This window comes from Protomyctophum parallelum, assembly GCF_964188405.1.
Source record: "Protomyctophum parallelum genome assembly, chromosome: 8".
Classification (NCBI taxonomy): domain Eukaryota; kingdom Metazoa; phylum Chordata; class Actinopteri; order Myctophiformes; family Myctophidae; genus Protomyctophum; species Protomyctophum parallelum.
Genome location: NC_139703.1, coordinates 38879217 through 38904131, shown reverse-complemented (window position 1 = coordinate 38904131; position 24915 = coordinate 38879217). Strand labels below are relative to the sequence as shown.

The 24915-nt window shown below is 41.4% G+C and overlaps 1 protein-coding gene across 2 annotated transcripts; it reads left to right on the top strand.

Annotated features, from left to right (window-relative positions):
• The first annotated feature begins 673 nt into the window (after positions 1–673).
• On the top strand, positions 674–24465 carry LOC310863631 (inter-alpha-trypsin inhibitor heavy chain H3-like). 2 transcript variants are annotated; one of them, XM_083772104.1, is made up of 24 exons: positions 674–795; positions 2448–2480; positions 2584–2607; positions 3099–3253; positions 3440–3544; positions 4220–4382; positions 4781–4891; positions 5226–5354; positions 6058–6174; positions 7419–7587; positions 8925–9050; positions 10021–10202; positions 11520–11705; positions 12176–12315; positions 12822–12982; positions 19324–19350; positions 19442–19495; positions 20309–20422; positions 20866–21067; positions 21583–21755; positions 23147–23258; positions 23414–23518; positions 23992–24035; positions 24081–24465. In XM_083772104.1, exons 1-23 carry the CDS (start codon positions 685–687, stop codon positions 24023–24025), a joined length of 2733 nt encoding a protein of 910 aa, XP_083628230.1. In that variant the 5' UTR covers positions 674–684; the 3' UTR covers positions 24026–24035; positions 24081–24465. The 2 variants fall into 2 exon arrangements, with proteins under 2 accessions (XP_083628230.1, XP_083628229.1); XM_083772103.1 differs by lacking the exon at positions 23992–24035 and having other exon boundaries at positions 23414–23562.
• The last annotated feature ends 450 nt before the right edge of the window (positions 24466–24915 follow it).

The window sequence follows — 24915 nt, the reverse complement described above, 5'->3', positions numbered from 1 at the left end:
AAACATCAGAAACCTGTCGAGTTGTGTCATTTTAGATTTTATTGCATGAATGGATATAAATAACTTGCGTCAAATTTTCAAAATGTTTGAAAAATCTTTAACCCTGTAAGACTTTTTCTAGACATTTCTATTTTAATTAATTACTTAATAAATATTTTTTTCTGTTTTTCTTTCCACCTAAACATCATTATTTTTTCATTTATTTTTTATCCCACGATTGTGTAACCCATTTTTCACCATTATTTCATTATTGTGAAATATATCTCCCAAATGTAAATTATTAATGTATTATTATTTTAATAATTATTATAAATGTGCATACAATTTGCATAATATATATATATATTTTTTTTACATAATTTCCTCTGATAAGTCATAGTAGTACAAAGTAGTAGTAAGGTTGAAATCTATTTTTTGCAAGTAGCATTTAGAAGGCATTTCTAGAACCGGCCTCAGGTCTTAATGGGGGTTAAGTTATAGTTGGGTTAAGACAAACAGATGTGCCAGCACTTAACCTGTAAAACCTCAGCATGCACAACATGCGGTCAGGCCTTTAATTGGTTTGGTCAATAGTCTACTTGTAAACACAACACACTTTCTTTTTTCCAGCCCTCCTCCTGGGCAGGGACAGGGAGGGTCATTGGGCTCTCCTCTGGGCAATGAAGTGTTTAGTGGAGTTTAGTCATGTCTAGGTGGAGGAGTGTTGTGCTGCTGCTGTGGAGCTGTGTCTGCCTCTGGTTCCTCAGCCAGGCTCACGGAGCGTTGGTTATCTCCCGACATGATGCTGCCATACAGGTAAGCAGTATGCTTTCTGTTTCTGCTGTTGAATTTAAAATGATATTAACCAGATCTTATTTATAAATTATGATGCCATTCTTATTGATTGATAAATCAGAACTGTATTGGGGCGGCATTGGCACAGGGGTAGAGTGGCCGGTGGAACGGCAGGATGGGAACCGTGAGGTTCCCAGTTCGAACCCGGGCTTCCCCAGAGTTGTTTTCGAAGTGTCCTTGAGCAAGACTCTGAACCCCTAATTGCTCCCGATGTGTGCCTTGCATGGTTTCTTCCGCCGTGTGTGTGTGTGTGTGTGTGTGTGTGTGTGTGTAAAGAGCAATATAAAATGCAACATTTATTGTCGAGCACATTACTACTTATATTGGCTGCTTGGCCAATCAGTGCCAGGGACCCCCAGAAGAGAGGATTTGTGTTATCAAAGATTTGTGTTCAAATATAGCAGATATACAAGATCACAGCGTGGCACAAAGTGACTCACAGTGAGCTTGTATATCTGCTATTTGAGAACTACTGTTCAAACCACTATTCCTAAAATAGAGTTTTCTGAAAAACTCATGTTCTGTCAGTGGTTCCCAAACCTTTTCATGTCAAGGACCCCCACATTGACATTTATTAACCCGTGGACCCCCATTTGAAAAGATATAGCAGTGATTCTCAACCCGTTTCATTTCTAGGACCCTCCAGTTTTACATGCATTTAGGCTGAGTTACCACAACGATCCATTTGTTTCCAAACTATCATTTAGCTGGGGACCCCCTGGAACTCCCTCAAGGACCCCTGGGGTCCCCGGACCCCACTGTGGGAACCACTGTTCTATGTTTAAGTAAAATCTAAAATGAGACAGAATTGTGTCATTGCAAAACAATGATGTCATGTGACTATACGCAAAGGACAAGGAGCATTATAATTGATTTGAACAGCTTTCATCTTTTTCTATATACTGTTTTAGACTGATGATAAAACTGTACGCTTTATCTTTTCCCCACTGATCAGGGAATCAATATAAGATAAATAATTGGACCGATACGCAAAATTGTAAATGGTTTAAATATATATATATATCAATACAATCGTAGCCTTTCCTCTCCCTATGGTCTAGTGTCTACCGTACTGCAATATCATCATTTCATCACAGCACAATACACTTCCAATACTATGCACACAGATCATATCTTCGCTGACTCGCTGTGGAGAGAAACCAACTATCTCCATTTGTTTTCCTTTATTCTTTATTGTAATTGTTCTGTGCTATTGAACAACCTGAACACCCTCTGTGTGTGGGCTTTTACAAATATTGAACCAAGCGCTTTCTACCTAAACCTCCTAACTCCATTGGATCCTCAATCTGTCGTTCAAACCATGTAACTAACTCCCTGGGCTGATGTTGTCGTTAGTTTTCCACATCAGGTTAAAAAAATCAAAACTGGTGGCCCTAGAGCCGTAAAACTCTTTTCATATGGGGGTCCTTGACATGTATTTTCAAATGGGCGGTCCGCAGCCTAATGAGTATCATTTTGGGGGTCCTTGACATGAAAACGTTTTGGAACCACTGATGTAAGCAACACATCTGCAGCTATAATCAAATGAATATTGGGTTAATTTAATATAATTGTATCAGTGATGATAATTCACCTTTCTTTTTGAATTCCAGGAGACACAGGGTGCCCCTCCAAGGTTACTTAAGGTACTCACAGAACTTACTTGAATAAATAACTGTAGATTGTCTTTTAAGTTTTTTTATTTATCCATCACATTATGACGAGTCTCCCTTTATATTTTTATTGCAGAAAAGAAGTACAAACAACGCAGAGGTAAGAAATAAATATCTCTTTCCCTCAGCCTGGTGATGAGAGGAAAAACAGAGCTGTCGTTAGAAAGACTCTCCCAAATGAGCTCATAGCTGCTGTAGGCCTACATGTGGAATTACTGACTTCATGTTTTTCATGTGAGCAAAGTGTTTCTTTAAACCAATAGAGGTAGTTACTGTAACTCCCTTTACTACACGGCTTGGCGATTCTTCGCTCAATCGCTGAATTCAGAGTGTGTTATTGAGGGGCGCTATAGCCCCTCAATCACTGAATTCAGAGTGTGTTATTGAGGGGCGCTATAGCCCCTCAATCATTGAATTCAGCGTTTGTTATAGATGGGGCGCTATAGCCCCTCAATCACTGAATTCAGAGTGTGTTATTGAGGGGCGCTAGTCCCTCAATAACATGAAAGCATGGCTTTCCGAAGTTACATCATAGGTCAGGCCCATTGGGTCTAACCTTCCTCTGTCTGTCTGTCTGTCTGTCTGTCTCAGGTGGAGGTGGACAGCGTCACAGTGGACTGTACCGTGGCATCTCGTTTCTCTCACACCGTCATGACCTCCAGTGCTCGGAACAACGGCGACTCCCCGCGGGAGATCTTCTTCGAGGTGGACATGCCCAAGACCGCCTACATCACCAACTTCAGCATGTCAGTGCCACCCCTCTGTCTCTTCGTCGTGTGTGTGTGTGTGTGTGTGTGTGTGTGCGTGCCCCCTGTATCTCCCTGAACATTTTCACACACATTTGCCTGCTTTTTAGAGAGAGAGAGAGAGAGAGAGAGACTACACATTATTAAGCATTGTGTGCTTTCTAAGTCTTCTCATTGTGTTTCCAGGGAGATAGAGAATGATATGTACGTCGGGGCGATCCAGGAGAAGAAGATGGCCAAAAAGCAGTACGAGGAAGCGGTGTCATCAGGACAGACTGCTGGACTGGTCAAGTAAGTCAGGGGAAAGTTATACTTACTGTAATTACTTCACGCATTGAGACCTTATACGGACGATTATACAAAATGTTTCCTAAGTCCTAACCGTTTTCTGTTCGGTGGTGCTCATCAAGGACCACCCAAAATGATAATGTATTTGACATACTGCCGCCCCCCCATCTCAAAATCTGTTTTTCCATGGACCTCCAGAAGCAAAGATTTAAGTTATACATGTTTGCTTTAAGAATATGTACAGTATTCTAAGTTTTTCAACATTATTCAACAACACCAGATGAACATAAAGCTCACTTTGCGCTATAGTGACTATACTTCTGGATCCCCTGGTATGCCCTCAAGGACCCCTGGACTCCGAGGTTTGAGAACCAAATCTAAAATGACACTTGTTTTTTCCGGTTTTAATGGGTTCAGCTCATCTGTCACAGTTCGTCGCCAGGTGCTTTTGGGTCGACCTTGACTGAGTCGACTCCTTCTCCCTGCTGGGGTCCACCTCACAAAGTACCTACAGTACTTGAGTAAATGTACTTAGTTACAGTACGCCACTGCTTAGGAGGCACGTGGCGACATCTCTCTCTCACTCTGTATATCTGTTGGCGTGCATGCTCATTATAGTGTCACATGATTCCTGATATGTAGTGTTTCATTGGTTCTGGTTTGTCTGCGTTTCCACAGGGCCTCTGGACGAACGATGGAGAAGTTCTCTGTGTCGGTGAACATCGCTGCAAACAGCAACGTGAAGTTCACTCTGACCTACGAGGAGCTTCTCAACAGGAAACTAGGCCACTATGAGATCCTGACCCGGGTCAAACCCAAGCAGCCTGTCCGCAACTTTCAGGTGGAGCTCCTTGTTGCGACCAAACTTCACAGAAGGTCGCATTTACTATGATTGTGGTTGATAATTCATTGCATTGCATTCTCCCCTCAGGCAGAATGCAAATCTGGCGAGGGGGGAGGGGTTTACCCAGGCTAGTTAAGACTCACCTGTGGATCACAAAAGCCTGGGTAGACGTTAACATGACGGTGACATCAAACATATTTGAAAGTGAAATATCCCTTCACTGTGTGTGTGTGTGTGTGTGTGTGTGTGTGTGTGTGTGTGTGTGTGTGTGTGTGTGTGTGTGTGTGTGTGTGTGTGTGTGTGTGTGTGTGTGTGTGTGTGTGTGTGTGTGTGTGTGTGTGTGTGTGTGTGTGTGTGTGTGTGTGTGTGTGTGTGTGTGTGTGTGTGTGTGTCAGATTGTGGTAGATATCTACGAGCCACAGGGTATCACATATTGTGATGCCTATGGAACCTTCCTATCCAATGAGCTGCTCCCTCTGGTGGAGAAAACGGTCACAGACACAAAGGTAGGGTTCTGTACTTGTTTCATTCATTCATTCCATTCATCATCTTTGTGTATCTTCTACCCTATTGAATAACATACTTCATCAAATGTATCTATTTAATTAACATCAATTAAGGTCCCTGTCACGGCCGGGCAACCCGTGACCTGGCCTACAGAGCGTGGCAGTCCCGCCCCCTTTCATGACGACGAGCGGCCCGGAAGATAATTTCCCATTTTTTTCCCCATAGACGTTTCAGAAAGTATTTATTTAAAGACCTGTAAGCCTCGGACAAAGTCAACTCGGATGGTGACAACAAACAAAGTGTTGTACCCTGCCATTTCTTTTCTTCTTTCAGGCACACATCTCCTTCTCGCCGACACCAGAGCAGCAGAGGAAGTGTCCGGGCTGCGATGGAACTCTGATCGACGGAGATTTCATCATCAAGTACGACGTAAACCATGCCACGAGCCTAGGGGACGTTCAGGTCAGCTGTCAACAAAATATAAACAGTTTGGAACCTTAAAATCTCACATTATACTTCTTGGCCTGAAATGAAAATCCCTGAATGATTGCAAAGCATGATGTCCCGTAACTCTTAATGCAACAAAGCTGCTGCCCAAAATGTAACTAATATAATGTAGATATTGTTGCTGTCGGGCAGAAACCTCGTATCTCATCCTATTCGGCTGTGGCTCAGGAGGTAGAGCAGGTCGTCCAATGATCCCTGGGTCGGCGTTTCGAATCCCGGCTCCTCCTGTCCACATGTGGAAGTGTCCTTGGGCAAAACACTGAACCCCACGTTGCCTCCAATGAGTCGGTTGGTGTGAGCTCGCCACCATCGGTGTGTGAATGTGGGAAGTGAGGACGCTAGCGTCGGCTGTTCGCCACTTCACCTCCCGATGTATGAATGTATGAATGAATGAACCATTTGTAAAGTGCTTTGAGCACTTGAAAAATCGCTATAAAAATGCAATTAATTAAAAATTGTACATCGTACTACTACAGTGTCACACAAAAGCATCAAACGTAGCAAATCAAATCATGGTGGAAATGTGTGCGTTTTAGCTTTTCGATGTACTACTTTTGACTTCTTGGATTTTAATTCAAAAAAGTAACTGTTCCAAACATACGAGGATTCAAACCGACAGAGACGATGTATCCTGCTTGTCTTTTTCCCCCCTCCTCAGATTGCGAATGGATACTTTGTCCATTTCTTTGCGCCTCCTGACTTGCCCAGAGTGCCAAAGAACGTGGTGTTTGTGATCGACATCAGCATCTCCATGAGAGGGAGGAAGATGGAGCAGGTGAGGAGGCTGTGAGAGAAACATCTAAAAACTGTATAAATAAATATGCTCCAGTGATTAGAAATTGATAATTCAAAATAGGCTCCTCGCTGACTTACATTGTACGCTGAAACAGCTCTCAAAGTCACTCTTTTAGTACGTAAACAAACACAGACAAAGTTGATTCAGACAATAATATAGACACTAGACTGAGCATCACCAACATTTTTTTAATACAAATGTTAACTTCCTGTTGATTTTACTTTTTGAAGACGCGGATCCAGGCCCACGGCTCCAGTCTGGGAATCAACACGACGTTAACTTTGAATTATCAATTTCTAATCACTGGCGCAATTATTGTTTTTTATTTCTTGTCCACATTTGGAGTTACATCATGGCAAGGTAACTACACAACCCAACCCAACCCTAAACCTCTACAAAAGTGGTCTAAAGCTAGCCTGGATCCAGCCTAAAGACCCCGCCCACTCTCTGAGTGGACTGCATCTCTTGGTCTGGTGTTGCACTGTGAACCTATCATTTCTTCGGTACAAAAATGTATTATCCAATGAGAATCGGTGGTGGTGGAACAACCAATCAGCGGCAGGTCACGCCGCGCCGCGCCGCTCTAACCATCCAAGTCTGAACGCACATTTACCCTTTAAAGGGATAGTTCAGATTTTTGGAACTTAAGTTGTATGAAATACTTGCCATTAATATAGTGGTTGCAACTGTATTAATTGATTGCCAGAGTCCCATGGTGGGAGTTCTTCTCTGGTTTTAGTGAATATTAAGTAGTTCCGGTCATTTTGTGGGAGGCACTGCGGCCACACAGTAAATGCAAATTAATCCACAAAACTAACGTAATTTGTATTGTTGACCTATTTCTAAAATATTAGCGCGACTTTCGTTCAACTTGGAACTTGGAACTTGGAACTAACAACATGGAACTATTTTTTGGGCGTAGTGATATGGACACAAAAAACATAGTTCCATGTGATAGAGGGGTAAAAAAAGAACGGAAGTTGCACTAATATTTTAGAAATAGGTCAACAATACAAAATGACCGGAACTACTTGATATTTCACCAAAACCAGAGCAGAACTCCCACCACAGGACTCTGGCAATCAATGAATACAGTTGCAACCACTATATTAATGGCAAGTATTTCATACAACTTAAGTTCAAAAAATCGGAACTATCCCTTTTAAGTAAGATACTTCCCCCCCCGACCCCTGCTGAGCTGTGACCTCTGTGACCCCGTGCAGACGCGAGAGGCCCTGCTGGCCATCCTCCAGGACCTCCACGAGGACGACCACTTTGCCATCGTCCTGTTTGACCACGAGGTGGTCTTCTGGAGAGAATCTCTCACCAGGGCCAGCCGGGACAACGTGGCCCAGGCCCTCACCTTCACCAGGGGGATACAGGAGCGTGGATGTAAGTACAGTAGCAGTGGCCCCAGGCCCTCACCTTCACCAGGGGGATACAGGAGCGTGGATGTAAGTACAGTAGCAGTGGCCCCAGGCCCTGAGCTTCACCAGGGGGATACAGGAGCGTGGATGTAAGTAGCAGTGGCTTCGCCAGGGGGATACAGGAACGTGGATGTAAGTAGCAGTGGCGTGCACAGATAGACACTATAGGGCAGGGGTGCCCATACTTTTTTGACTTGAAAGCTACTTTGAAAATGACCAGCTCAACAAGATCTACCCACCGAAATAAAATTAAAAAATGTACTTGGGGCGGCTTTGGAATAGCGGCGGTGGCGTTATGTACAGTATAATGCACTTGGAATGGTAAATAGAGGGAGACAAATGGAATCTGTAAGGGTTTTGGATTTAATTTGTAATTCTACCAACATTGTGAGCAGCAACACTCTTGAAAACAAAGTATTGCATTGACAGGCTGACAGGCCCTTTTTGATGTCAGTCAATCAAGTCGACTTAATTCAAGTGGCAGATGCCTTCAGAAAAATGCACATAAAGTGCACAAAGACCCGCACACCATCTGCACTTGCAATACGAACTTTATTGGCAACGTTTCGGTCAAAGACCTTCTTCAGGCATGGTAGTGGCAGATGCCTCTGCCTCAGATGCACAGCCTTTGTATACTGGTAGATCGCGATCTACCTTTTGGGCACCCCTGCTATAGGGGCACCCCCTGCCCTTTTCCCCTGGACAAATGTGCCCTTTAAAAAAAAGAAAAAACATATTTTCTTTTTTTTTCCTTTTCTTTTTTTTACAGTGTACACTGTACAGTATGTGGACCATGGTGACATTGATCAATTCTTGATAAAAAGCTTCTAATATATTATTTAGGCCCCAAAATCTATAAATCTCACACTATTAAGGCAACCGGCCGGTTCCACGCACTGCACAAGGTGCCCTTTTTTTCACTTGAGCACCTGCCCCTCTAAATGTCTGAGCACGCCACTGGTAAGTAGACACGTTGGCCTGCCCTATACCGATACCGATTTTACAGTGGTGGAAAGTCCATTTAACGTACTTTACTTAAGTAAAATTTTGAGGTACTTTTACTTCAACTGCACTACATTTCACTGATTTCATTGTAGTTTTACACAACTACAATTATTTGAAAACTTGAGTTACTTTGTAGATTGTGATTATTATTCCAAAACATACATTAAAAACTTAGTACAGTATACTGTATACATTTCAGACATTTTAAAATAGCGTGTGCGTGTGTGTGTGTGTGTGTGTGTGTGTGTGTGTGCGTGTGTGTGTGTGCGTGCGTGCGTGTGTGCGTGCACCTTTCAGGGACCAATATCAACGACGCAGCGCTGGCTGCTGTAAACATGCTGGTGACAGACAGGCAACACAACAGACTCCCAGAAAGGAGTTTTGACATGATCATCTTCATGACTGATGGAATGCCAAGCGGCGGTGAGCTCAACTCCTGAAATGAAGCCTATAAGATGAGGGCACGCCGGCACTTATTATTGTACCTATTAGGCAGATTCTGCCAATGCATTAAATTATTTTGTACCGTGTATGTTTCTCTGTCACAACCACACGGCCGTTGTTTTGTTTTCGTTCGTTTGCGACGTTCTTTTGTTGGTTAAATCACAGTGTTTTCTTGTGGCTTTCTTGATCTGCAGTTAGCTCATAACATTCTTCCGCGTTGCGTGTGTCATAGCTCAGGAGGCAGCCAATCATGACTAGGTACGCTACTATGCGATTGGCTACATGAGTGGTTCAGACTCACATTGGCTTAGGCAGTATGTAGTCAGACTTCCATTGGCTTAGCGGGCAGTCAATCATGACTAGGTCGCTAATAAAAACGGGCCTGTTCAGGTTTCACCTGAAAAAACAAAAAAGATAAAAACAACGCTCCATTCATTGAAATGTATTGGCAGAATCTGCCCTCATATACATTTACAATAAAAGTAATGCAATTAAAGTAAAGAGAACTCACTCTGAACGTAAAAGTATCGTTATCCCTGCTAGTCTGAAACCAGAGACATAGAGTAAGTATTGTACAGTGACAACTAAACTAAAGCCTCTGTAATGTTTATGTTGTACTATTACCCAAGCAAACTAAGCAGACATTGTATTGTCACTCTTCGCAATGCTCTTCGGCAATAGAAGTCTATGTAGAAGAGGTGCCATTGGACTGGCCCCATGAAGTGAACAGCGTTGTTGTAACTCTATGGCTGAAACCTAGTAGTCGGAATTAGAAATCTGCTCTCATGACACAAAACATTTTCAGATGGCTGGTTTGCGGCCACATCCATATCAGTTTGGGGGACCCATATAGTCTGGGAAATGTTTGTGGCGTCAGTGGCGGATTACGACACTGACAATTTTTGTGTTAGTGATTTACTTGTGTATGTGTGCATTTATGGACACGCAGGAATTACCGACCTCCCAACAATCCAAGGAAACGTCCGTGAAGCTATTGACGGGAAAATGTCTCTCTTCTGTCTGGGAATTGGAAACGATGTGGATTACTCCTTTCTGGATGTGATGGCCCAAGAGAACAAGGGACTGGCCCGCAGAATCTACGAGGCCTCAGATGCCACCATCCAACTCCAGGTGTGTGTGTGTCACTCCCAATCTTCCGCCGTAGTCTGAAAACCCACCTTTTCAGACTCCATCATGGCCCATAGCACTCTACCCCCATAGCCCATAGCATCCTACCCCCTTAGATAACATTTCTGTAGACTTAGATAGCATTTGATACAGACTTATAGCATGTTATGTAGACAGCACTATATATCATTGCATTGTATATAGCCATAGCACGTCATAGTACATAATAGCATAGTAGTATAGATGTATAGTTTATATGTATAGCCTCATTATATAGATATTCCACTGTTACTTTCTTAGCTTACGCATGTTTCTTGATAAATGTTTTTATGTGATGTATTCCCATGCTTTTTTTTGGTTTTTGCTTAATGTAAGTCGCTCTGGATTAAGAGCGTCTGCTAAATGCCTAAATTGTAAATTGTGTGTGTGTGTGTGTGTGTGTGTGTGTGTGTGTGTGTGTGTGTGTGTGTGTGTGTGTGTGTAGGGGAGCAAAGCACGTTGTACTTTAGTTTCGGATGTACTTTAAATTTATATTAGGAAATGTGCAAATGTATAAATAATGCTTCTCCTCCTCTTCTTCCTCCTCCTCCTCCTCTTCAACCTCTTCCACCTCCTCCTCTCTCCACCTCCTCCTCCTCCTCCTCTTCAACCTCCTCCTCTTCCACCTCCTCCTCTCTCCACCTCCTCCTCCTCCTCTTCCTCCTCCTCCTCCTCTTCAACCTCTTCCACCTCCTCCTCTCTCCTCCTCCTCCTCCTCCTCCTCCTCCTCCTCCTCTTCAACCTCCTCCTCTTCCACCTCCTCCTCTCTCCTCCTCCTCCTCCTCCTCCTCCTCCTCCTCCTCCTCCTCCTCTCTTCTTCCTCTTCCTCTTCCTCTTCCTCTTCCTCTTCCTCATCCTCTTCATCCTCATCCTCATCCTCATCCTCATCCTCATTCTCTTCATTCTCTTCATCCTCCTCATCCTCTTCCTCCTCCTCATCCTCCTTCTACTCCTCCTCCTCCTCCTCCTCCTCTTCATCTTCCTCTTCATCATCCTCATCCTCTTCTTCCTCTTCATCCTCCTCCTCCTCATCATCCTCCTCTCATCCTCCTCCTCCTCCTCATCCTCCTCCTCTTCATCTTCCTCTTCATCATCCTCCTCCTCATCATCCTCCTCTCATCCTCCTCCTCCTCCTCCTCATCCTCCTCCTCTTCATCTTCCTCTTCATCATCCTCATCCTCTTCTTCCTCTTCATCCTCCTCCTCCTCATCATCCTCCTCTCATCCACCTCCTCCTCATCCTCCTCCTCCTCCTCCTCCTCATCCTCCTCCTCCTCCCCAGGGTTTCTATGAGGAGGTGGCCAGTACTCTCCTCTTGGAGGTGGACCTTCGTTACCCTGACAACACGGTGGATTCTCTGACCAACAACCACTTCAATCAGCTGTTCGACGGCTCAGAGATCGTGGTGGCCGGGCGTCTGAGTGACATTGACATCGACAGCTTCATGGTGGAGGTGTTCGCCAAGGGGGTGAGACGGAGGAGTTCACTGTAGTCTCTTTAGCTGAGTATCGCTCACCCATTTATATCATTGGTCAGATGACCAATGATATCCAATAAAATCAACAGGAACTGGAGAGCACACACAGCCCAGGAAAAGTGTGGATAGTTTGACTGATTTCACCACACGCTTGTGTAATCTTGTAGTTGCTGACCCCTACTGGTTGGTCTTTGTACTGTTTGGTCCTATATTGCCCAGCCTGGCCGGATGCAGTGAGGACAGGAGAATTCGGGCCTCGTCTCCTCCGTGGTTGGCAAGCAGCGTTGATTTTGTTTTTGACAGCACATTTTGATTTAGTATTTGTCATAGTCTTTTTAATACATTTTAATATTTTAGTCATCTGAAAACGTTTTGATTTAGTCTAGTTTAAGTCGACTACATATCACAAGATATTAGTTGAAAAATCAACCGTTTCGCTTCCCTCTCTTCTGTTTCCGCAGGCTGAGGAAGACTTCCAGATTGAGGGCATGGCGAGCTCCGTAGATTGGAGCGTTATATACCCGGAGAAGGAGTACATCTTTGGGGACTTCACGGAGCGCATGTGGGCCTACATCACCATCCAACAGCTGCTGGAGCAGAGGTCTGTTTGAATCCTATCAAGCATTGTTCCCACCTCCAGTTAGTCCCACCGATTTCTAGCACTATCCCAACACTGACCTCAGTTTTAACCGGCCACGTAGGTCGGACTAACGGGATGTCGGACTTATGGGCAGTCCCCTTCAGGACTTTGAGGCTATTCCGTTTCTTAGAATGTGGGAAGGCTAAAATAAAGGTAAATGGTGCATTTATATAGCGCCTTTATCCAAGGCGCTTTACATAGATTGTGCATTACATTCACCCATTCACACACACATTCATACACCGATGGCGGCGGAAACCATGCAAGGCACCAACCAGCACATCAGGAGCAATCAGGGGTTCAGTGTCTTGCTCAAGGACACTTCGACACTAACTCTGGGGGAGCCCAGGTTCGAACTGGCAACCTTGCGGTTGCCATCCAGCCACTCTACCCCTGAGCCACCGCCGAAGGCTAATAGTCAATACTGTCTGAAACCGTAACCATGTTTCACTTTCATCTTTCTCCAGTAAGACCGGTAGTGCGAGGGAGAAAAGCAACGCCACAGCCAAGGCTCTGGAAATGTCCCTGCTGTACAATTTTGTCACTCCGCTGACCTCCATGGTGGTCACCAAGCCTTGGTCTGAGGACGGAGAGACCGGTTCCCTCATCGCTGACAAACTGACCGAGGGTAAGGACCATGGAATGGGAACAGTGTGTGATAATCAGTAACACACTATTAAAGGAGTTCACCCCAAAAAGTTACTTATGAAAATAGGTCATCAGGGGTCATTTCCCACATAAAAACCCCCAGGAAAGTGTTTCTTGTCTCCCAAACGTCATTAAAATAACACCTGGTTGCGAAAAGGGGTTGAAGTGGCACTTTCATACGGGGTGTTCCATCCATCCATATTCAACCGCTTATCCGTAGTCTGGTCACGGGGGCAACAGCTCCACCAGAGTGCTCCAGACTTCCCTCTCCAGAGCAACATTAGTGACTTCCTCCTGGGGGATCCCGAGACGTTCCAAGGCCAGTGAGTCGACGTGTTTCCTCCAACTGCGCCTTGGTCTGCCCCGGGGTCTCCTCCCAGTGGGACGTGATCCTTGGTCTGCCCCGTTGTCTCCTCCCAGTGGGACGGGCCTCGAGGACCTCCCTAGGGAGACGCCCGAGAGGCATCCTAACCAGATGCCCGAACCACCTAAACTGGCTCCATTCCAGGCGAAGGAGCAGCGGTTCTACTCCGAGTCTCTCTCGTGTGACTGAACTTCTCACTCTATCTCTAAAGCTAAATTCCAATACCACAACTTTCACTCTCCTCGCGTCCTCCACTCGCTCCTCGGCTCCGCCCCCAGCGAGGAGGAGAGGAGGAGGAGAGGATTTGATGCGAGGACAGAGTGGTGGTCGAATTTTCCTCTAGAATCGGAATGTACTACGCTGTCATTTCAAAGCGACGGCACATTCCGCGATCACTAATGACGTGTATCAATTCAATTCAATTCAAAGGGCTTTATTGGCATGGGAAAACATACGTTTACATTGCCAAAGCAAAAGTGGTGGAACAATACAGTGTCACTGTCACAATTCATCATTTTGTGCATGTAACCGAGGCCAATGTGTATGTATTGGTAACATGTGCAAGGCAAGGCTATTTATTCCTGAAATAGTGAATAAGCGCCAGGATGCGCACACGTATAAATCCCCCCCCCCCTTCTCCGACAGTCAGTCCTCCTCCGACGGTCTTTGCAAATAACGGACACTATAACAGGAATTAGGTATAGTCTCTCTGACTTACATATTCAGTTCAGTCCACATATAAATAAATACATTTTTGTCACCGTCATTCATAGCAGTTTGTGCATTCAGGCATGCACAGAGGCTTGTTGTGGTCCTTTCACTTTCACATGTAGGCACAGTGCGTGCATGTGTGTGTTGGGTCAGCGACTCAGCCGGCTGGTGCATGGGGGGGGGGGGGGGGGGGGGGGTGTGTGTGTATCGGGTTTCAAGCAGTGTTTTCGGTAGCACTTTACAATAATGACCCGTTATAAAGCATTTATAAACGTTTATAAGCAGTTTGTAGACTATTAACAAATCATTATTAACCTGTTTGTTGACATTCGTAAATGATTATTAAAACCGTTATAACTATGGTTACAAATCATTTATAAGGTATTAGTAAGTAGTAAACTATTCATTAATAAGCCATTTATATACATCTGTAAATGATTATTAAATCATTTGTAATGACCCCATGATAAAGCATTTATAAACGTTTATAAGCAGTTTGTAGACTATTAACAAATCATTAACAACCTGCTTGTTTACATTTGTAAATGATTACTAAAACCTTTATAACAAATTTACAAATAATTTATAAAGTATTAGTAAGTAGTAAAACTATTCATGAATAAGCCATGTATAATACATCTGTAAATGATTATTAAATCATTTGTAACTGATGTTATATAATATATACAAGCTATTTGTATATTTGGGAAATGTGTTTGTTCATGTTTAACATATACTTTGTAAAACATTCCTAAAATATCTATAAATCCTTAGTACATGTTATTAAGTGGAGGAGGACAGTCATACTCGGATACGAGTGACCGCCGATGATGATGAAAGTGACGACAGTTCATCATTTACAACTGTCTGTTAATGTTTGTTCATGTTTAACATATGCTTTGTAAAACATTCCTAAAACATATATAAATCCTTAGTACATGTTATTAAGGTCCCTATAGTAAAGTGACGACAGTTCATAATTTACAACTGTCTGTTAATGTTTGTTCATGTTTAACATATGCTTTGTAAAACATTCCTAAAACATATATAAATCCTTAGTACATGTTATTAAGGTCCCTATAGTAAAGTGACGACAGTTCATAATTTACAACTGTCTGTTAATGTTTGTTCATGTTTAACATATGCTTTGTAAAACATTCCTAAAACATATATAAATCCTTAGTACATGTTATTAAGGTCCCTATAGTAAAGTGACGACAGTTCATAATTTACAACTGTCTGTTAATGTTTGTTCATGTTTAACATATGCTTTGTAAAACATTCCTAAAACATATATAAATCCTTAGTACATGTTATTAAGGTCCCTATAGTAAAGTGACGACAGTTCATAATTTACAACTGTCTGTTAATGTTTGTTCATGTTTAACATATGCTTTGTAAAACATTCCTAAAACGTATATAAATCCTTAGTACATGTTATTAAGGTCCCTATAGTAAAGTGACGACAGTTCATAATTTACAACTGTCTGTTAATGTTTGTTCATGTTTAACATATGCTTTGTAAAACATTCCTAAAACATATATAAATCCTTAGTACATGTTATTAAGGTCCCTATAGTAAAGTGACGACAGTTCATAATTTACAACTGTCTGTTAATGTTTGTTCATGTTTAACATATGCTTTGTAAAACATTCCTAAAACATATATAAATCCTTAGTACATGTTATTAAGGTCCCTATAGTAAAGTGACGACAGTTCATAATTTACAACTGTCTGTTAATGTTTGTTCATGTTTAACATATGCTTTGTAAAACATTCCTAAAACATATATAAATCCTTAGTACATGTTATTAAGGTCCCTATAGTAAAGTGACGACAGTTCATAATTTACAACTGTCTGTTAATGTTTGTTCATGTTTAACATATGCTTTGTAAAACATTCCTAAAACGTATATAAATCCTTAGTACATGTTATTAAGGTCCCTATAGTAAAGTGACGACAGTTCATAATTTACAACTGTCTGTTAATGTTTGTTCATGTTTAACATATGCTTTGTAAAACATTCCTAAAACATATATAAATCCTTAGTACATGTTATTAAGGTCCCTATAGTAAAGTGACGACAGTTCATAATTTACAACTGTCTGTTAATGTTTGTTCATGTTTAACATATGCTTTGTAAAACATTCCTAAAACATATATAAATCCTTAGTACATGTTATTAAGGTCCCTATAGTAAAGTGACGACAGTTCATAATTTACAACTGTCTGTTAATGTTTGTTCATGTTTAACATATGCTTTGTAAAACATTCCTAAAACATATATAAATCCTTAGTACATGTTATTAAGGTCCCTATAGTAAAGTGACGACAGTTCATAATTTACAACTGTCTGTTAATGTTTGTTCATGTTTAACATATGCTTTGTAAAACATTCCTAAAACGTATATAAATCCTTAGTACATGTTATTAAGGTCCCTATAGTAAAGTGACGACAGTTCATAATTTACAACTGTCTGTTAATGTTTGTTCATGTTTAACATATGCTTTGTAAAACATTCCTAAAACGTATATAAATACTTAGTACATGTTATTAAGGTCCCTATAGTAAAGTGATGACAGTTCATCATTTACAACTGTCTGTTAATGTTTGTTCATGTTTAACCCTACATCATTTTATGTTGAAGATGTTGTGTTGCTTTGTGGGTAATCCTCAGTACAGAGGAACTCCATACTGAGGGTAAGATGGTCTCCTGTTTGCTCAGGCACAAACAAATTAATTACAAACATCTAAGCTTCATATAAGTGGCCAGATATGCACTCATGTTTACATAGTGTTATTCAGTAACATTTGTTTTTGTATGACATGGTATCATATGACATTGTTTATTCAATTGTTTGAAAAACGGTTAGCATGTTAGCTAGCTGTTAGCACAGCTGTTAGCTGTGCTGTGTAGCCTGTGTTACATGATAATTCACTGACACTCCATGTAAGTGAATTTTCAAAAACGAATGTTACTGAATAACACTATGTAAACATGAGTGCATATCTGGCCACTTATATGAAGCATAGATGTTTGTAATTAATTTGTTTGTGCCTGAGCAAACAGGAGACCATCTTACCCTCAGTATGGAGTTCCTCTGTACTGAGGATTACCCACAATGCAACACAACATCTTCAACATAAAATTATGTAGGGTTCATAATTTACAACTGTCTGTTAATGTTTGTTCATGTTTAACCCTACATAATTTTATGTTGAAGATGTTGTGTTGCATTGTGGGTAATCCTCAGTACAGAGGAACTCCATACTGAGGGTAAGATGGTCTCCTGTTTGCTCAGGCACAAACAAATTAATTACAAACATCTATGCTTCATATAAGTGGCCAGATATGCACTCATGTTTACATAGTGTTATTCAGTAACATTCGTTTTTGAGAATTCACTTACATGGAGTGTCAGTGAATTCTCATGTAACACAGGCTACACAGCACAGCTAACAGCTAGCTAACATGCTAACCGTTTTCCAAACAATTAAATAAACAATGTCATATGATACCATGTCATACAAAAACGAATGTTACTGAATAACACTATGTAAACATGAGTGCATATCTGGCCACTTATATGAAGCTTAGATGTTTGTAATTAATTTGTTTGTGCCTGAGCAAACAGGAGACCATCTTACCCTCAGTATGGAGTTCCTCTGTACTGAGGATTACCCACAATGCAACACAACATCTTCAACATAAAATGATGTAGGGTTAAACATGAACAAACACATTAACAGACAGTTGTAAATTATGAACTGTCGTCACTTTACTATAGGCACCTTAATAACATGTACTAAGGATTTATAGATATTTTAGGAATGTTTTACAAAGCATATGTTAAACATGAACAAACATTAACAGACAGTTGTAAATTATGAACTGTCGTCACTTTACTATAGGGACCTTAATAACATGTACTAAGGATTTATATATGTTTTAGGAATGTTTTACAAAGCATATGTTAAACATGAACAAACATTAACAGACAGTTGTAAATTATGAACTGTCGTCACTTTACTATAGGGACCTTAATAACATGTACTAAGGATTTATATATGTTTTAGGAATGTTTTACAAAGCATATGTTAAACATGAACAAACATTAACAGACAGTTGTAAATGATGAACTGTCGTCACTTTCATCATCATCGGCGGTCACTCGTATCCGAGTATGACTGTCCTCCTACACTTAATAACATGTAGGCCTACTAAGGATTTATAGATATTTTAGGAATGTTTTACAAAGTATATGTTAAACATGAACAAACACATTTCCCAAATATACAAATAGCTTGTATATATTATATAACATCAGTTACAAATGATTTAATAATCATTTACAGATGTATTATACATGGCTTATTCATGAATAGTTTTACTACTTACTAATACTTTATAAGTTATTTGTAAATTTGTTATAAAGGTTTTAGTAATCATTTACAAATGTAAACAAGCAGGTTGTTAATGATTTGTTAATAGTCTACAAACTGCTTATAAACGTTTATAAATGCTTTATCATGGGGTCATTACAAATGATTTAATAATCATTTACAGATGTATATAAATGGCTTATTAATGAATAGTTTACTACTTACTAATACCTTATAAATGATTTGTAAACATAGTTATAACGGTTTTAATAATCATTTACGAATGTCAACAAACAGGTTAATAATGATTTGTTAATAGTCTACAAACTGCTTATAAACGTTTATAAATGCTTTATAACGGGTCATTATTGTAAAGTGCTACCCTGTTTTCTGTGCCACATGTGGAGGAGGCGGACTTATGTCACTGGAGAAGAAAAAAAACATGTACACGTGATGCGGAAATCCGCTGCGAGGAGACAAAATGCCCCAACGAGCCTGCACCTGATGTACACTCGCTCTATGCGGTCTCGGAGAGCCCACTCGGCTCCTCCACTCGACTCCACTCTCCTCCTCGATGGAGCACTTTAACAATCGGAACGTTAACCATTTCCGGGTCACGCTGGAATGACCCTGAGTGACCGAGTGGGAGTGAGCGAGTGGCCGACATTTTGGGTATTGGAATTTAGCTTAAGGGAGATGCCAGCCACACGTTCATGGGGGGTGTTACTGATAGAAGATACGTTCTTTTTGGTGGGGTGAACTCCTTTAAACCTGCTGAATCCATAGCATAAACAGTACAGTATAATTATGTTGTCACCTTCTTGCCTAAAAGCTTTTCATTCTTTCTTTTTTTTCTACAGAGCAACGACAAATGGCAGAGAGACTAAGTAAAGAATTCAGTTAACAGAATAATAGCTTTCTGCTCTCCATCTATGCATTGTTTTAATGGGATGTCATGTTGTACTTGTGTCTAACCAGGTGTATCATATCTAATGAGCGCTTCAGCTACACCTCCAGCTCCTACATACTTAGGTAAATATCAAAGTGCTAACGTATAGTATAGCCCAGCTTCAGGTATTGGAAGCTGCATTATTTTAAACAAAATTAAAAAAAATATATATATGTAACACCCGGGATTCAAACTTGGGTCTCTCTCGCATGAAAGTCCAACATCTTAACCACTAGACCAAAGGTTAGACTTGGGCGGGAACCCCTTTTGGTGTTTTAAACATTATGTTATAATTTAGCTATTGAAAAATAGCAGATCTAGGTCTGCTATTTTTGAAAAATCGTTAAAATGTGCCTCAATCTTTCAGAAAATTGTCATGATTTAGAAAACTTTTTTTTTTTTTAATTTCGACGTCAGGCCTGAATGGGTTAAGGCCATCAGGCTGAGGCTCTGAGCCACTCTGCTACATACAGTATATATTTAATTTGTTATTATCGTGAGAGAACGATGGTTTCCATTTTGGCATTACAACTTTTCAGGAATATCCTTCAGTTTCTATTAGCTTGGAGCTTGGAGTAGAAAAGAATGTTGTTATTTTTTATCATGATTATTAGATAATTAGATAATATTAGATAATTATATGAAGATAGGATCTATAGAAGCTCACAACGTATCGCAAAGCAAAGTGACGCTTTGTAAGCTTGTAGATCTGCATTTTTCAACATGACAGAATAATTGCGATTATCTAAAATAATTGCGATTAGATTACATAATATAATTGTGAGAGACCTAAATTGCGATATTGATACTTTTAAGTAAATAATGTGAGTGCTTCTTTCTCTGAGTTCTTTGAGTGTCCAATGTTAACAGTGCTCTCCTTGATGGTGTCCTTTCAGTGGACGGAGATCCTCATTTCATAATAGAACTTCCACAGAGAGACGACGCACTGTGCTTCAATATCAACGACATGCCAGGCACCATCTACAACCTGGTCAGAGACACAACCACAGGTGATTAGAGCCCATTTAAGACCTGCAAAATCACAACAGTTTTCTGAAAAACGTGTACGCTTGTCCATGTCAATTTGGCTGCCGACCCCCATCTCAAAATATGTTGTTCCAGGGACCCACAGAAGCAAATATTTGAGTACACACACACACACACACACACACACACACACACACACACACACACACACACACACACACACACACACACATACATCCATACAGTATAAGTTTGACACTGAACAGCATTGGATTATTATTCTGACACCAATTTATTTTTTAGGCCTCAAATCTGGACACAGCATTGACCTGTCTGAATATTTGCAAGATTTGAATAGTGTTGTACTGTAGTGTACTGTATGAGTTAAATGTTTTATGTCAGGGGACATACTCTTTCATTGTATACCGTTTTCAAGTGTGTCTGAATCCAGTTTTCGCTTCCTTAGGTGTTTTGGTCAACGGTCAGACTATTGGAGATAAGAAGGTTGCGCCCGACGGTAAAATCAACACCTACTTTGGCCGTTTCGGCATCGTTCACAAGACCCTCGGTGTGAGACTGGAGGTGACCACTGAAGACATCTCTGTGCTGGACGAAGGCAAACGTGTCAAGTTTCTGTGGTCTGATACAGCTGCCCTCGATGGACCCAAGTAAGTTCATGCTTTCATGAAGTAGGTACTGGAGACATTGATATTAAATAGGAGTGGGACGATTCACTTATACCTCCTGATTCAATACGATCTCGATACCTAGGGTGCCGATTATATATATATATATCGCGATGCTTAATTATATTGCGATCATGCGATCCAACAATTGTTGCGATTCGATATTACAATTATTTTTTTTCCACCCTCAAGTTACTTTGCTTTTTTTTAACATTTATATAAACAATATAAACCGTGAAAAGTTGAATCGTGCATTTCAATGCAGACGGATAACGTCAGTCAGCCTTTCTGACGTGAAAATAGATAGTAGTAGACTGTTTTACTTTATTCTGCTGCTCTTTTAACATTTCTGTCCAATTATTTGGGAATTATGGGAGGTCAAAAACTACACCGCGGTGATAAGCTGTATGTATGAGCCTTTACACTGTGTGCACGTCTCTGCTCCTTTCCTCCCCCCTCTGTTCTCTCTGCCCATGGCGTCTCCTTTCCACCTCCAGGATGGACCTCCTGCTGACCAAAGACCACAGCCTGATGGTCAGTCTGAAGGATTCCGTGACGTTTGTGGTCCTGCTGCACCGGGTCCGGAAGAGCCACCCATACCACCAAGACTACCTGGGCTTCTACACCCTGGACAGCCATCTTCTCTCCCCTACGGTGCACGGCCTGCTAGGTACAGACAGAACCACACACTAGGGCAGAGGCTCTCAATCCGTGGTGGGGGGGGGGGGGGGGGGGGTTGCCAAATTATTTAGGAGGGTCCCCAAATTATTTTGGGGGGGTCCCCAAATTATTTTAAAAAAATGATTCAAAACCACCATAAATAAATGACCCCCTGCTGTTTGTCTGTAAATATTCTTGTGCGGAAATATCCTTCCAACCTAGTCCTATGTTGCGCTGATAAGAACAATGGTCACCGAAGTATATGTATGGCCATTTGAAGTGTTAAGGAGGAGAAAGAACATCCGCACACTAGTTTCTAGCGCTCCGAGACTTACTTTATTAAGAGGCAACAATTGCAACGTTTCGACCTACAAGGTCTTCATCAGGTAAATATTTGTCACACTGAAGTATGACCATTTGAAGTATTAAACACTGCTATAACACTGAAGTATTAATCACTGCTATAACACTGAAGTATTAATCACTGCTATAACACAAGTATTAATCACTGCTATAACACTGAAGTATTAATCACTGCTATAACACTGAAGTATTAATCACTGCTATAACACTGAAGTATGTCCATTTGAAGTATTAAACACTGCTATAACACTGAAGTATGACCATTTGAAGTATTAAACACTGCTATAACACTGAAGTATGACCATTTGAAGTATTAAACACTGCTATAACACTGACGTATGACCATTTGAAGTATTAAACACTGCTATAACACTGAAGTATCAAACACTGCTATAACACTGAAGTATGACCATTTGAAGTATTAAACACTGCTATAACACTGAAGTATTAAACACTGCTATAACACTGAAGTATGACCATTTGAAGTATTAAACACTGCTATAACACTGAAGTATGACCATTTGAAGTATTAAACACTGCTATAACACTGAAGTATGACCATTTTAAGTATTAAACACTGCTATAACACTGATGTACAGTATGACCATTTGAAGTATTAAACACTGCTATAACACTGCTGCTGAGCAGTCATACAGTACTTGTGCGACCTTGTGTTCGGGAGGTAGGGGCCTACACACCCACTTCCTGCATTGGTAAATGATTGCACCATTGAACTCCACACCATCGCAGTAAGTGTGTGTGGGCAATCCGACAAGTCGGAAGTAGGAAGCTCCGTGGGGACCACCCACCACGTTTGGAGCCTTTAGCATGCTAGGAACCGGAGCCAATAGGAACACAGAGAGGGCGGAGCAATAGTGCGTCAGTGTGGCTGGCGTGCCACACGTGGTCCCTGGTGTGGCTATTGTGATGGAGACCCCCTGAACCAGTAGTGTACTTTTTTTTAACGTTGTCTAAATAGCTACTTTTTGCAAACTGTTAATAAATGATTAAATCAATGAACCCAAATGTGTCCTCCAGGTCAGTTCTACCACGGGGTTGAGTTTGAGGTGGGAGCGCTGCGTCCAGGAGAGGCCCCTGAGAAACCTGATGCCACCATGTATGTGAAGGGCCAGGAGCTCACTGTAACCAGGTACACACACACACACACACACACACACACACACACACACACATGTGAGTACTTTCCCACCACTGGCTGTGATCTATGTAAGCATGTGTTTCTGTCAATGTAGCAGGTTTTTTTAATGAGAGTTAATATAATGTCTCTTTCTCATTGGTCCACAGAGGCTGGCAGAAGGACTATAGAAATGACGTGAAGAATGGAGTAAATGTTCCCTGCTGGTTCATTCATAGTAATGGAACAGGCCTCCTAGATGGAGAGGCCTCAGAGTACATTGTGTCTGGCCTGTTTAAGACTTACTGATAACCTCAGAGTACATTGTGTTCTGGCCTGTTTAAGACTTACTGATAACCTCAGAGTACATTGTGTCTGGCCTGTTTAAGACTTACTGATAACCTCAGAGTACATTGTGTCTGGCCTGTTTAAGACTTACTGATAACCTCAGAGTACATTGTGTCTGGCCTGTTTAACCCATTCTGAACGGGCACCCATTTTGGTGTTGGCATCATGTTATGCTTTATCTATTGAAAAATAGCAGATCTACAAGCTCGTATCGCGCCACCGAGTGGCGCGATACGAGCTTGTAGGTCTGCTATTTTTGAAAAATCGAAGAGCGACTGACATTTTTAGAATCTGATCTCAGGTCAGAATGGGTTCATCAGACCAGTGTGTGTCCGGCGGAAACCTCGTATGAATCTGATCTCAGGTCAGAATGGGTTAAGACTTACTGATAACCTCAGAGTAACATCGTTTCTGGCCTGTTTAAGACTTACTGATAACCTCAGAGTACATTGTGTCTGGCCTGTTTAAGACTTACTGATAACCTCAGAGTAACATCGTTTCTGGCCTGTTTAAGGGCCGATTCATACTCCTATTTTAGAGCCGAATAAAAGTCGGTTCGGCTCTGTAGAGCCTACAATGTGACGTCATTTGAGGTTCGGGGGGCTGGGTACAGTCCTAAAGTCGGCTCTTCGGTGCTACTGAAAATTTCTGATGAGCCGAAATCATTTCGGCACTACAGCACCGAAACAGCGGTAAAATAGGAGTATGAATCGGCCCCAAGACTTACTGATAACCTCAGAGTACATCGTGTCTGGCCTGTTTAAGACTTACTGAAAATAGGCAACGGTGACAAAGACAAAGACTCACCACGGGTTCCACATTTACTGAACAAAATGTTCATGGATACAAATTTAAACACTCCTAAACTGTAATTGTAATTGCGAACGCAGTGAGCCACTTACTATGACAGCAAGGGCTGAATGTCTGTGTGTGTGTCTGTGTGTGTGTCTGTCCCACTGTTACACCACCCGCCCGCCACCAGAGGGCGCAGCTGTAGCACACACACACACAGGGCGCAGCTGTAGCACACACACACACACACACACACACGCACACGCACACGCACACACACAACCACACACACACAAGCTGCGTTCGCTTCACGCGTTTGCGCGTCTTACTTGTTATATATATATATATATATATATATATTAGTACAACACCATCACAATGTTTCTTTCTCAAAGCCTTGCAGTGACATGAATGTAAAGTGCATTATTAATATAAACTGTGTATTATTAATTGTTTTTTTAAGTGAATGGTTGGAGTCGTCTGGTGATACCAAATAAAAATGCCAGTCACAAAAAAAGCTATTTCTACTTCT